Source organism: Nanorana parkeri, unplaced genomic scaffold (assembly GCF_000935625.1).
Source record: "Nanorana parkeri isolate BGI_ZX_2015 unplaced genomic scaffold, ASM93562v1 scaffold1, whole genome shotgun sequence".
In the NCBI taxonomy this organism is placed as follows: Eukaryota; Metazoa; Chordata; class Amphibia; order Anura; family Dicroglossidae; genus Nanorana; species Nanorana parkeri.
The window spans coordinates 8,403,796-8,417,872 of NW_017306269.1; the positions used below are offsets into that span (position 1 = coordinate 8,403,796).

Below are 14,077 nucleotides of genomic sequence, written 5' to 3' on the forward strand. Positions count from 1 at the left end.
ATTTGGAAAGATTATTTTGTTTATCTCTCCTTTTTCTACAAAGTCCCTACTTGTCACTCGTGCATGTATGAAATCTCTGTCACCCAAGACAGGCAAGAAGCAGGGGAGAGGGTTGTGGTTTATGCAAAAGACAAGCAGACTTTATCACAGGCTGTCTTCTCCAGTTACCCACAGAGGTGGTACTTTACCTTGTATATCATTCTCATTGTTGAACGAAGCTAGCAGAGGCCAGCAGTAGTGCGGTCTTAAAGGTAATCTTTCTTCTTTCATGGTTCTCATAAGCTCAAGTGCCATGTCTGAAAAAAAATTAAAACAGGAAACGTTATTTAAAGCCAAACTCAAGTCAGGTATAGGGCTCATCGAATTTAGTCTCCCAGCCAGAACACACAAGGAGACAAGCCCCAGAGATGTCGATGGGGCTCTACAGCGCAGGCACAGCCAGCAGAGAGAAGACTGTAAACAAATACAGAGGCACCGGCCGACAAATCTCAGAGGTATGGGTCAGATCTGAAAACTAAATAACTGTGCTTTCTCTGAAAGTGAACTTAGTGTTTAAGTAAAAATAAAAGGTTGTGTCCCTCCCCCAGCCTATAACAAGATATTTTAAAGGAGTATAAACAGGCAATGAACTAATGAAACACATTTGCATGCAGCACACACGATTGGCTCTCTAGCCAGTCCCTCCAGTCTCTCCCTCAGTCTGAGTGCTGCTGTACAGGAGACTGCAAAAGGCCAATACCACGCCAAATTCCAGTACTGGCAGTGCTTCTGAGAAAGAAAAAAAAAAAGGGATTTTTGTTCTCATCATTACATCCTTTTCTGGGAGTCCATTGAAGGACACAGGCTTCCATCATAGGTTATATTGCCACCTACAGAAGTATTGGGCAGTGGCAAACAAAATAGTTGTAGGTCAGCCCAAAATAACCCCTCCTACTACTGTAGCATGCCTCAGTTTTGTAGCAAAGCAGACCATTTTTGTAGAAAATCCTCCAAAGGGGGGTTTGCCAAACAGCTTGTCGGGGTGTTTCCAATCTCCATAAAGAAAGAGCAGCCTTGGCAGCTATTAAGGACCCAAAACTGGATATATCCCTGGTAGGAGCAACAGACTGGTCCTCTAGCTTCCTCTTACTTCTTTTGGAGTAACAGCACTGTACTGCAGCTTCTCAGAGGCAAGCTCATCAGTCAAAGACTGGAAAACGCGGAAACACCCTTTGCAGCTGATGGCTCTTAAGCCGCAAAGACAACAGGATCAATCAGATACTGTGGGAGAAGTCACAGAATTGCACTTGTAGCCTCTGCAGGTAAGAGTCCGCAAATAGCAAACATATTTGGGCCATAAAACCTCGCATGACTGTCGAATGAATAAAGGATGCAGCCATACCTGAGGAAGGTAAACAGGACTGGCAGAATAGACTCGGAGCAGAGGGCAACAGGATTCCAGGCTGTAAATGTTAGCACCATCAGGAGGCATGCTGATCTTTTACAAAAACGAACTCGAAAAAGCGCCCTACATGGAACCCAGTGTCCAGCTATCCCCCCCAACATCCAGTCCAGCAGGGTCTGGACTCATTGGAAAAAACAAGCTCTACCAGCAGTAAAGAGAAGAGTCTTGACTAAAAAAAAAAAATCCTGCTATCAAATATAGATTAAGTCCTCCCCACAGCAGAGCAGAAGAGCAGACGTTCATATAACTGGCCAAAAACTGAAATACGGGTAGTAGGAGGTGTTATCCTGGGCTGGCATACAATTTTTTGTATGCCAGTGTACAATCCTCCTGCAGTATCCTCCGGCGGCAGTATAACCCAAAGGGTATAGACTACCCATGTCCCTCAATAGACAAACGCATATAATTATTTAATTAATACAGTGTTGTATAAACCTGTGTCTTTTAAATCTACCTGAAGTTCAGATTTAAGCTATCACCACCCCGTTCCACCTTCTGCACCTTTATAAATGCACTGGTGAAGGACTGGGATGGCAGAGAAAACTGCCTCCAGGTACTCTTTTTAACAGAGCAGCGCCAAAAGTAGGGCTGCAACAACTAATCTATTAAAATCAATAATCATGAGAATAATTGGCAACTATTCTCATTATCGGTTAGGGGGGAGAGAAAGAGAGAGATAGATTGATTTTTAATGCAGCCAATCGATTAGTTGAAAAAAATTATCGAGCAACTAATCGGTTATGAAAATAATTGTTAGCTGCACCCCTATCCAACAGCATTATACCGAACAAACATCACATGGTGACTGCAATGTGTTGCCATTTCTTCTGAATGGCATCCTGATGCACAAACACAGTAGTAGCCAACAGACCTAAGCTCCAACATGTAATGCGCTAAAATGTTGCTGTTTTTTTATTGAATTGTGCTGCGTTGGGAGACCAACGTAATGGGCTGCCAAAACGCAAACTAATAAGTATTAGTGCAGCTTAACAGGCACGCGGGAACACACTGCAATGCAAAGGTGTGAAGGGGTATAAGGAAGTGTGCCGACAAAGAAGCCAGAGTGAAGAGACCACCTGCCTGAAAGGCTTAAGCTAGCCATACACTAGAAGATTTCCAAACCAACATTCGTACGAAAGATCTTTCTTTACCACCCAATTATACCATCAGACACTTGACGAATGTTCATCGAAAACCACATTCACAGTCAGAATTTCATTAATGCGAGAAAAATGTTCCATCCTGCTCCTTCAAGTTTTTTCACCACTACAGTCAAAATCAATCGATTTGACCCCATAAACTATTAGAAAGTCGAACGAAACGTTCTTTCATATGAAAGTTATTTTGAAAATCTAAGCAGTGTATGGCGAGTTTTCGTGTCTTGTGGACACACACAGCCCACTGGGGACAAGCAACTTTGATCAGTCTCCAACATGAATGACATATAGCCCAATGAAATGCTGTGTCCCCCAATTGAGAACAGGAAAAAGGGAAGCAATGATGGCTTGTAATGGGCTTATTCCAAGCTCTAATAATCGCATAGCCCAAACAACACACCTCAACATAAAAAAATGGTTACCTTTTTTATCATATTCCAAAGCACAAAGTAAAGCAAACTGCAGGGGAGTGTTGTGCAAATCAGATTCTTGCAGTTCAGAGGCATATTTCTTTATGATGTTGGCAGGCTACAAAAAAAAAAAAAAAATCAGTACAAATCACATTAAAACATGTACCAAAACCAACACAAAGGAGAGAGAGAGAGCTATTGTACAAAATTAACGTAAAATTATACTATACTCAACTGATTCTAAATAGATTGCTGGATTACTAGATTAGGATATAAAATGGCTGCCACTGCTTTATATGGCTGTTATACAAATTACTTCAGTGTACGGTTTATGTATTTTAGATTCACGTAAACTAAAACATACTGCACTGGAAACAAGAAGCAGCAGCTCTCTTATTGTGGCCATGATCAGTTGTGCTGCAGGTTAAATCTGTTAACAGAGAGCATAACAATAGGAGAGTGCACAGACATGAGCTCATCAGTCTGAGGTTTCTTCTTTCACTGTCCAGTCATAGGCAGAGGGAGGGACAAGACCTGTCAGTGTTTTTTGGCTGCAGCAAAGAAAAATCAGGTCTTCTACCCTGCAAGAACTGCATTGTAGAAGAGCAATGTAAATCTCTACCCATCATACAGGTGAAACTCGAATAATTAGAATATCGTGCAAAAGTTCATTTATTTCACTAATGCAACTTAAAAGGTGAAACTAATATATGAGATAGACTCATTACATGCAAAGCAAGATAGTTCAAGCCGTGATTTGTCATAATTGTGATGATTATGGCTTACAGCTCATGAAAACCCCAAGAACCCCAAATCCACAACCTCAAAAAAGTAGATTATTACATGCAATCAATAAAACAAGGATTGTACATAGAACAATATCGGACCTCTGAAAAGTACAAGCATGCATATGTACTCAGTACTTGGTTTGGGCCCCTTTTGCAGAACTTACTGCAATTACTTTTGCACGATATTCTAATTATTCGAGTTTCACCTGTAAATCTATCTATCTATCTATCTATCTATCTATCTATCTATCGGAAAAGACCTTTAAGTGTTACTCACAGCATAATTGGAGCTCAAACTCTTTTTAGACCATTGTCAAGGAACAAGTATTCCTATTGCATGATTTTCCCTCTATTGCAGTTCTGGTGGCAACTTAAAATTTTGGAATTACTTCCCTTTTGTTACACTAACTGCAGCAGGGAAAAATCAGATCTCTGCCCTGCTGTGTGTGTGGTAGAACTGGCTGACTGATAAACAAATCCTTTGACTGATAAAGCAGCCCCCATATATGTATTTCACCTATGTTATTTGCATTCTTGCCTGCAGTTCAGCTTTAAGGGCTGGTTCACACCACAAACCGTGCGTTCCAGAGCGGTCAGCTTCTGGAACGCACTGTATTGCAACCTGTCCGGCTCCCTACGATTAGGAGCAGGAGGGGAAGTCGATGGCACCGCAGCCCCGCTCCCCGCCCGCAGTGTGATCGTCCACACGGCACATCCGGTCCAGTGCGAGCTGCAAAAATGCGGCTATTGACTTCAATGCACCGCCACGTCCCCTCCCGCCCCTGAACGTAAGGAGTTGGCCATATTGCGATACAGCGAGTTCCAGATACTGACTGCTGTGGAACGCACTGTTTGTACAGTTGAACCGGCCCTGATTTCAACAAAGTCCATTCCTTCCCAAACCATGCACTGCAGTTCTGTTTGAACTCCCGCATTCTATAGTTTAGTCTGGATTGAACTGCAGTTCGCCATTCATGCCTACAGATTGGAGACCTTCCTTCAGAATAGCATGACAGGACATCAAAAAACTAACAGCAACTTGTTAAAATCACATATTATACTGCAAGAAATTTCAATCACATTTGCTGGAAACAATTACTACAAGACAGCTCTTGATTGGTTGCCAAGAGTTAGTGCAGTTTGTATTGACTTCCTAAGTCAGTTGTGCAATTTGTCAACAATTTTTTTTTTATTTAAAAGGGACACTAAACTCAGGAGTTAAGAGAACTATGAGGTGAGTGCTTTTCACTCACCTCATAGTTCTAGCCGACCTGTGACAATGAGACTGTCACAGGTCGGCTCAGTAGATCGGGAGGTGAGCGAACACATACCGGGGTTCGCTCACCTCTTGATCCTGTCACGGCTCTCTGACTTGACAGGGGAGGGGCTGGATTCCCCCCGCTCCGATCCACCAGCGCTGACTGGCGGAACGGACAGGGGAGGGTGCAGGTACAGCTGGCTCTGCCTCTAGATAGGCAGAGCCAGCTGTCAGTCACGCAGCTAGGCGGATCTAGACATAATTGTCAGGATCCGCTTCAGCTGCGGCGTCTTAGTATACCGCGAACAGCAGCTCGCGGTATACTGCAGCATCTCAGTATACTGAGCCTAGGGTGACAGGATGACGCTAGTTTGTGTCCTCCCGTTACCCTAAGGAGAACTATGGGGAAAAGCCTTAACCCCATAGTTCTCCTTTAAAAATGCATTTAAGTAAACCCCAACTAGTAACAAAATTGTATCTTATTTGTGTATCAATCGGCTGTGTATCACTCGGCTGGAGGGTGGCTACTTTTCTTCCCCCATGGTCCCTGTGTGTGTTGCAAAGTAGAAACCGCTCCAAGCTCGCTCCTATGATAAACTACAATCTCACATTAAGTTCACTAATTTGTATTGCGAATGTAGTCTATGACGGGGGTGAGCTTGGAGGGGTGGCTACTTTACAACATAAACAGGGGCCATGATTAACAAAAGTAGCCACCCTTCAGCAGGAAGGACAGTGTCAACATGAATTCAGAGATGATTTGAGGATCTACACAAATAGGATATATTTTTGTTACTAGTTAAGGTGCTTGTATGCATTTAAGGTTTAACTTCTGAGTTAAGTGTCACTTTAAAGGCCCTAAGCTGGTTCCAAGACAACTGCACGTCCAAAAACATTCTGAATGTTGGCAAGTAGTGGAGCATTCTCAGACTCTAGTCCACAACATCGGATGAGCTACATACTGCCAGCCTCCAACCTGGCTACAAAATTCTTCCATGCTACAACTGCTGCGCAAACTAAAGAAATCAGTTAATTTTGTTGTGCTGCAAATTTTCTTCCATATACTTTGCCAACTCCCAATACAGAATCTGTAAAGCAAAAAGGATCATACCATGTTTAAATGAACGCAATGCCGTAGAAAAAAGTTGCCCCGCTGATGACTGAGATCGCTATCCAACTCGTGGAGGGGAACAAACCTCTTTGCTACCAGTACTGCTGTATCTCCATAGCCTTGAGTCAGTAACATCAAACAAAGATTCATCACGTCTGTATGATGGAAAAGAAAAAAAAATTAAGTATTATCTCTGCCTATAACACAGAAAGTAAACAGGTTTTACATCTTCAGCGTCTTGCCGTAAACTGTGTAAACCAAGGGGGGGGGGAAAAAAAGTGTAGCCAAATTATAAAGAAAAATTAACCCATTAATAACTATCATTAAGGTAGATTTAAACCCTTTACTAAAAATCATTATTTACAGCTCAGTTAGCAAAGCCCAGTAACTGGTTTTATTCATGTATCAGTGTAAATCGTATCCCTGACCCTTAAAATTCAACAGGCATTTTTTTAGATTTGAAAAGGTTGGGGAATGGCTACCCCTATGTCAAGTTTTTGTTGGTGTCTGTCATTGGGGAAATTCACACCTCTATTTGTTCTTGTGACCGCTGTCATGGGGAAAGAAAGCGAGAAGAAACCCAAAATGTTAGAATTGTCTCCAGAACAAGAAGTAAGGGGGACATTCTCTAATGGTAACACCTGTTCCAGAGACAACTAAGAGGGGATTAGCCCCCACCTTGGGACATTTCCTACAAATTTCCGTTGTGTCTCTAGGACAGGAAGTGAATGAAAATTGCCTCAATGGTGCACAGAAAGCAAATAAAAACCTGCCACTTTCCTCCATCTTAAACTTAGGAGAGAAGCTTTCAGGTCGAGCAGGATGGTGCAAGAAGGAAACAGCTGTCACAGGAGGCCGAGCTTCCCTCCTGCACCACCCTGCTTGACCTCCTGTGACAGGCAGATGAGTCAGGATGGAGAGAGGAGTACTAACACTCAGCGATCAGTACTGATCACTGAGTGTTTGTACATAACTGAGGACATAGTATGCTTACTGTGTCCCCAGTTATGAATGAACAGGAGGTGCTCCACATGACTTCCTGTTCATTCATGATAGTGGATATGGTAACTCGTCAGTTTATGAATGGACAGGAGCACTTAGTAAAGAGGCTTCCTGATCATTCATAACAGGGGCTGCAGAAAGAGATTGAAGACCTCAATCTCTTATTCTATTTTAAAAGGGAAGTATCGTGGATCTTTTTAGACCCCTGATATTTCCCCATAGCTCATAATAGTAAAGTTTTTTTTAAAAAAACATTAGGAAATAATTTAAAAATTGTAAAAAGAAAAGAAGAAAGTCGTTTTCCGTTTCAGTTTCAAACTAACAAAAAAAATGTAATTTTGGTGCATCACTAATACATATAAATATCTATCTATAGATCCACAACTCACATCTAGTTGACATTGTAAACAAGTATATACATATGCATATCATATTTCATCAGTCCCCATTACCTTGCAAATACCCTTTGCAAGCCTGCATACGTTCAAAGATATCTGGCACCAGCTGAGAGTGACCGGCCCTTGCAAGAGAATATATCAACTTCAAGTACACCGTTTCTGACAGGTTCAGTTTACAGTCTTCCAGAGTCTAATGAGAGAAAACAAGCAGTTACACCTTTAAACCAACATATGAAGACTGCACCTGAATAAGGGTTAAAGATGCACAAGTCTGAGAATTTAGTTGAAACACTGATTTCAGTTTTTTTGACCTATCATTGTAATCGTGCTGAAATGCTGCTCAGTGAAAAGGCACCGAGAGGTGCAGTAGCACCTAGAAACATGTGCAGTAGCACTTGGAAACATGTTGCACAAGCGATTCTGTCGATGGTGGCTTAGAGGCCCTGTCAGGTTTGCATTGCTGCGTGTGCGCACTAGGGAGAGTCTCTTCACTTCCCCGTTGTAGGTAGCCCATTGCACACTTGACTGGCAAGTCCCCTTTTATTCTCCCACGTGTGCAGAAATGATAGGCAGATGCCACCGGCAGAAGTGGAAGTCACCAGCACAATGTCTTCATCAAATTCAGAATGCTTTTATTGACATCTTGCATTCAACATATTTCAAACAGCAAATGCAACATTCTGGGATGACACAGGTCCCTAAAAGCTCACTGCTTGATGAAGAGATCCTGTGCATTCCCAAAACATCGCATTTGCTGTTTGTGATATGTTGATTGCAAGAAGTCAATAAAAGCATTCTGAATTTGATGAATGCTGTTGACTTCCTCTTCTGAGGTCTCCTCACTTCCTGACCCAAAAACAATATAAGAAAAGAAATGTTGCCAATTGGAACAGTATTTTCCTTTTAGAACATTGCCGCCGAAACAAGTTTAACCAATGGGAGCTTTTACCAGACCTTTAGTTCTGGTGACCACTGTAGAATATTTGCAACAAAAAAAATTACCATGTGCAATGCCTCATTGGTAAAACAGGCAAATTTGGCATATCAGTTGAGGGTGGACTTTTATTGAACTTATGCTGTTAATCTATCTGGAAGGAAAAATATATAGCAGTGCAATAATACCAACCCTAACAGCAATGAATGCTATTCAAAGGCTTCCTTAGACTGTCACTTTGCCCAAACTGACAGTGCCTCCTGATAGTGCCCAAGCTCCCCCCCTCCCCCATGAAGTTAAAACTTCCCAAGACACCAAACTGCAGAAGTCCACTCTGGATACACTCCAGGGTCAAGGCTTACCCAGTGGATGACATCACTGCTCCTCCATTTGACACAGAGGGGAGGACACATCCATCCATAATGAGAAGCCCCACCTCTTTCCCTTAGCGCAATGAAGCAAATGCTCTGATGAACCAGGGAGGTGGTGAAGGCACAATCAATCAGTGAGTATACCTTGCTGGGGTAAGAGGCCATCAGGAAACGCTGTCACATTGCCTCTGTGTGAAGGATTACCAAATATTGTCATATTCACTAAAAGGAACAACATTTATACTGGCTGATCTTCCCTACAGCAGGGTTCATGTGACTAAATACCTAGGCTTTGCGCTTTTGCAACCAGCACTGAAGAGTTCTGGGAGAAGCATACTTCCCAGAAAACGCAAGAATTTCTTGACTTCTATTAGTTTATTAGTGCAGAGACTAGACCCTAACATATTACACAGAAAAATGTAGACTCTCTCGAACAGTAGATTGTTGAAATAACTTTCATTACATAATGACATTTTGTAAAACGTCCTAAAAAAAAACACCCACCTGCTTGATGCCTTCGACATCTCCTTTTTCAGCATATGCATGAAGCAATGCTACATATGCGCTTTTTCCAGGCATTAACCCTGATCCCTCCATGACAGACAGGATGTTCTTAGCATTTTCCATATCTCTGCAAGATACCACAACCACAGTCAGCTAACGCAAGAATGAAACACCACAACTGTTGCACTGGATTCTGAAAATTCTACACCTATGAATCGTAGGGGCACCTCGAAGGCTGCAACCAACAATGTGGTCATGGGCATTCAACATACAGACTCCTGTGTTCACAGCATTATCAGTACAGACACCCATGTCTATCAAAGAGTTTATCGAGTGGGTGACCTATATGTTAAGAGTACAGCTACATCACTTCAAAACAGCAATCATAGACCCTTAGGGCTTGTTCACACCAAGCGCGGAGCAGATCCAGACCAGAGCAGATCCAGAGCGGATCAAAACTGCGTCCAATGTATTCCTATGGTATTTTGACCTCCAGTTCACATCGCAGCGTGCGGATCCAGACCAGATCCAGACCGGATGAAAAAACTGCGGCAAGCCCTATTTTACCTGCTCTGGATCTTGTCTGGAACGCATCAAAAACGCATCAAAAAACGCAACGCAATGCAATTCAATGGGAAAAAATAACCATAAAGAAAAAAAACCTCTATGGTCATCTGTCATGACCTAATCTTCCTTTGTCACTTCCTGTCTTTGGAAGGGACACATCACATGCAAACATTCCTACCTAGATATCGACATGCGGGTGTATGAAAAAAACTTGTCTGGGTGTGCACGAAGGTCTGCATATAGAGTCCCAAACTGGCCCTTTGGATCTCTTTCTCTCATCAGTGGGTGCACCCAAAAGCGACGTCTCCTTACAGCACTTTGGCGTAGCAGTATAATAACCATCACCAGGAGCATGCCTGCATCCCATGGATCCATGTTGCAACAATTTTACATGTGAAACAAGGTCAGAGGAAGCAGGAAATAATCGGAACAGCTAATGAAAGGTCAAAGGTAAAAGGAAATGACCAAATAACCTTGTTCGCTTCCTGGAAAAAACGCATCAAAAACGCATCAAAAACGCGTCGTGCGTGTGCAGAAACCTGACCGGATCTGGTCTGCATTTGGTGTGAACAAGCCCTTAGGGCTCATTAGGACTAGTGTGGCAAGCTAACACTAGCAAACAAGCATTATTCCAATGCACATTAACCTATGGATATATGTGCATTGCGGTCATTGGCATACATTTTACTTTATTGAATAAAAATGACCGCTACCCTAACCCCTATTAATACTCACACCCTAATATTATATATAGAAGTGTGGAGTTCTAATTAACCTCTCACCAAAATTCTTCAAAGTCTCAAATGCAAAAACAAAACAAATAGATTCAAAATGTGCAAATGTAGAGCCCTCTAAAATGTCGCTATTCAATTTAGAAATACCTGGACTGTAACCAGTCTAGATACTGATTATACAGAGCTCTGCATTCTATAGGTGTCCCTGAATCTGCTGGATTGATTGCTCCTCCTGTTGCTGAGGAAAAGGGAGCCTTGGCATACAGTGAGGGAGGATCCATCCTCAGATTATGACTATGCACCTGACCCTAGCCAATCCCTGGTAGGATGACTCAGAGGCATGGTTGAGGGCAGGTAATAAAAGGTCTGGGGACACTGTGCAGAGGTCTCTTCCCCTCCTAGGGCCTCACCCTAGGAGGTCTGTGTGATGCAAGCAAATGGCCTGGGCCTCAGCACATGGCAGGTGCTGGGGGTCTGGAAGCCTAGGACACCATAGGAACTTTGCTTGGGCCCCATACACATGGCAGGTGTTGGGTGCCTTGTTCTAAGAGGATACTACTACTAATCTGGAGTGCTCCTTGGCAGTTGCAGATGCTGAGGGCACAGAGATTCCAGATACTGAAGAGGAAAAGACCTGATGGAAGCTGGGCCGGAGGGAGAGTCTTCTTGTTGAGGGGTACCGCAGAGGAGCTGGTGAGAGCGTCCGTCTGGGACCCACAAGAGAGATCCCTCACCCTATTCCAGGTATGTGTTCTAGAAGAAGCCAGCGGTCCTTATCCGAGTCCAGAGATAGCTAACCTTCTCCATATAAGTTACTGGACCATCCGGGATGTTCGCAGTATTGCTAATACTATTGGTCCCTGGGACCGGATCACAGTGCTATCCGCCTTAGCAGTTGCTAGGGGAGAAAGCTGTCCTCTGAAGAATCCGTCAGGGCATCCTACAGGCCCCAAATCCTCTCTCCTGTTGATCTTTGCAAATAAATCTACAAAAAGACCCTAAGACTTGAGTCCATTCTGTCCGTGAGTGTCGGTGTGCTGTTGCTGAACAAAGGGGACCAGTGGCTGGAACAAACAGGTAGGAGAACCCATTTCATACTCAGCGGCTCCTTCGGGGGTGAGCGCTACACAAATAAAGTGCAACTCTTACAATTAGCAGGTACAAACTGCTAGGGGAAAAAATTGCATCAATCCTCCCCTATAAACATGTATGTGCAAACCGCAATCCACTGCAACTCTTACAAACTGCAAGAACAAATTATAAATAGGATGCAACAATCCTCCCATTTCACAACACAACATACAATAAGTGACATGTGCTTCCAAGTGCATGCAGACTCTGGGCAAAAAATGCATTATACAAACAGGCCCGTATTCCCCACAAGGCCACCGAGGCCCGGCCAATTTGCGGCAGCGGTGTCCTTGTGGGGAAGTTGCGGGCGCCGGGCGGTATGTTGCCCTTTCTACATTTAGTCCTGCTTTGCACAAGCAGGACTAAATGTAGTGTGAGGCAGCCGATTGTTTACATTTGATCTCGGGATCGCCGAGATCACATGTTAAAAGTCTGCAGCCGGCCGGTCCGTCCTCCCCTGCACTTACCTCTCTCCTCGCTGGCTCCGTCCTCCGCTGCCGAGTCTCTCCTCACTGCAGGAAGCAGAGCGGCAGGGTTAAACTAACCTTGCAGCTCCATGTAGACAGTGAGAGGGGAGAGCTGTGCTCTTCCTCTCTCACCTGTCACAGGAGTTCCAGCACAGTGCTAATCTAGTACTCCTGTATTGGAGGTGACAGGGTCAATAAAGAGAATCTGTCATCTCCAATTGCTATCACACAGAGGATTGTTTTATTGCAGAGCCTGGCCTTGGGGCGGCAGGGAGAGTAAATCCGGCCCTGTATTACAAACACACAACAATAAATCCAAGCTGTATTTTTCCCATTAAGTACCCCTATTGTTACCGAAAATAACTCGGTACACCTAATCCTGGCACAGCAACATGCTGTATGTGTCCTTCATCCCAAACTCAATAGCCTCCAGTACAAATGCATCTCCAACAGCTCGGCACCACACTATTCATAGCCGTGAAGTACAGCCTACCTGGAAACCTTACATATTCCCATACCTTAATCAGCAATTCCCCTCTGCCCTGCCACCTCTTTCCCCCCAGCCTTTCAAAAGGTAGGATAGGATGTATTTATGGTAAGAAGGAGACCGCTGCCCTCTATACACACAGATTTAAATTGTCACTCCTCAACTGCACTACCTGTGTGCGCAAAAAAAAAAAAAAAATCAGTGACTTCTACCAAGGATGGACATACAGGGGGGAATTTATCAAAACTGCAGCAGACAAAATCTGGAGCAGCTGTGCATGGCAAACGATCAGCTTCTCTCTTTCATTTTCAAAGCTTAAAAGGAGAACTATGAGGTGAGTGACTTTCAACCTCAAACTGTCACACGTTGGCTCAATAGATCGGGAAGTGAACACATAACGTCACTCGCTCACTTCTCGATCCTGTCCCTGCAGAGAGCCGTGACTCTATCCCCCCCACCCCGCTCCTCCAGCGCTGACTGCAGGAACAAACAGGGGAGGGGGCGGGTACAGCAGGTTCTGCCTCTAGATAGGCAGAGTCAGCTGTCAATCAGCTGTCGGGATCCGTCCTGGCTGCAGCGATCTCAGTATACCGCGAGCTGAGCTATGGGTCACGGGACGACACTAGTTTATGTCCTCACGTGACCCTGAGGAGAACTATGGGGAAAAACACTTACCCAATAGTTCTCCTTTAACTGAACAAGCTGAAGAAAGAAGCTGATTGGTTGCTGTGGGCAACTGCTCCAGATTTCATCTACTCCAGTTTCTATAAATTTCCTTCACAGTAGGGCTGCAACAACTAATCGACATAATCGATTATAATCGATTATTGAAAAAGTTGTCAACTTTTTCAATAATCGATTAATCGGCTTTTGATAAGGTGCCCCTGTCCACAGCTCCACACACGTTGTGCGCCCCACCTCACGCTCGCAGCTGCCAGACCCGCCCGCATCCACGCTACACACGCCGCACCTCCTCCCCGCCTCACGCTCACCGCCCGCCCACATCCACGATCGGCACAGGGACGGGGGGGTGACAGCGGCAGATAGACAGGCCCGATCTCAGAAGCAAGTTGCTGGAAGACTGCTCAGGTACGATTGCACTTTCCCACACATGGTGCTCTATAATGTATTGCTGGGATTTTTATTCCTCTGTAGCTGATGGTACATTGTGCTGTACTGTATATTATACAGAGCAATGTACCATCAGCTATAGAGGAATACATTATACACTGTATGTATAATGTATTGCAGGGATTTGTTGTATTCCTATATAGCTGATGGTATTCTGCATTGCGCTGTATAGAGGACTACAAA

The 14,077-nt window shown here is 43.9% G+C and overlaps 1 protein-coding gene across 1 annotated transcript in view; it reads right to left on the minus strand.

Annotated features, from left to right (window-relative positions):
• Positions 1-14,077, minus strand: part of LRPPRC (leucine rich pentatricopeptide repeat containing) — a 186,546-nt gene that overhangs the window by 151,670 nt on the left and 20,799 nt on the right. Inside the window, exons 7-11 of the mRNA XM_018566148.1 lie at positions 9,378-9,504; positions 7,623-7,758; positions 6,169-6,323; positions 3,024-3,129; positions 189-296 (exon numbers count right to left, since the gene is read on the minus strand). Of these exons, the coding sequence (XP_018421650.1) occupies positions 189-296; positions 3,024-3,129; positions 6,169-6,323; positions 7,623-7,758; positions 9,378-9,504 (632 nt within the window). The remainder of the gene's footprint in view (positions 1-188; positions 297-3,023; positions 3,130-6,168; positions 6,324-7,622; positions 7,759-9,377; positions 9,505-14,077) is intronic.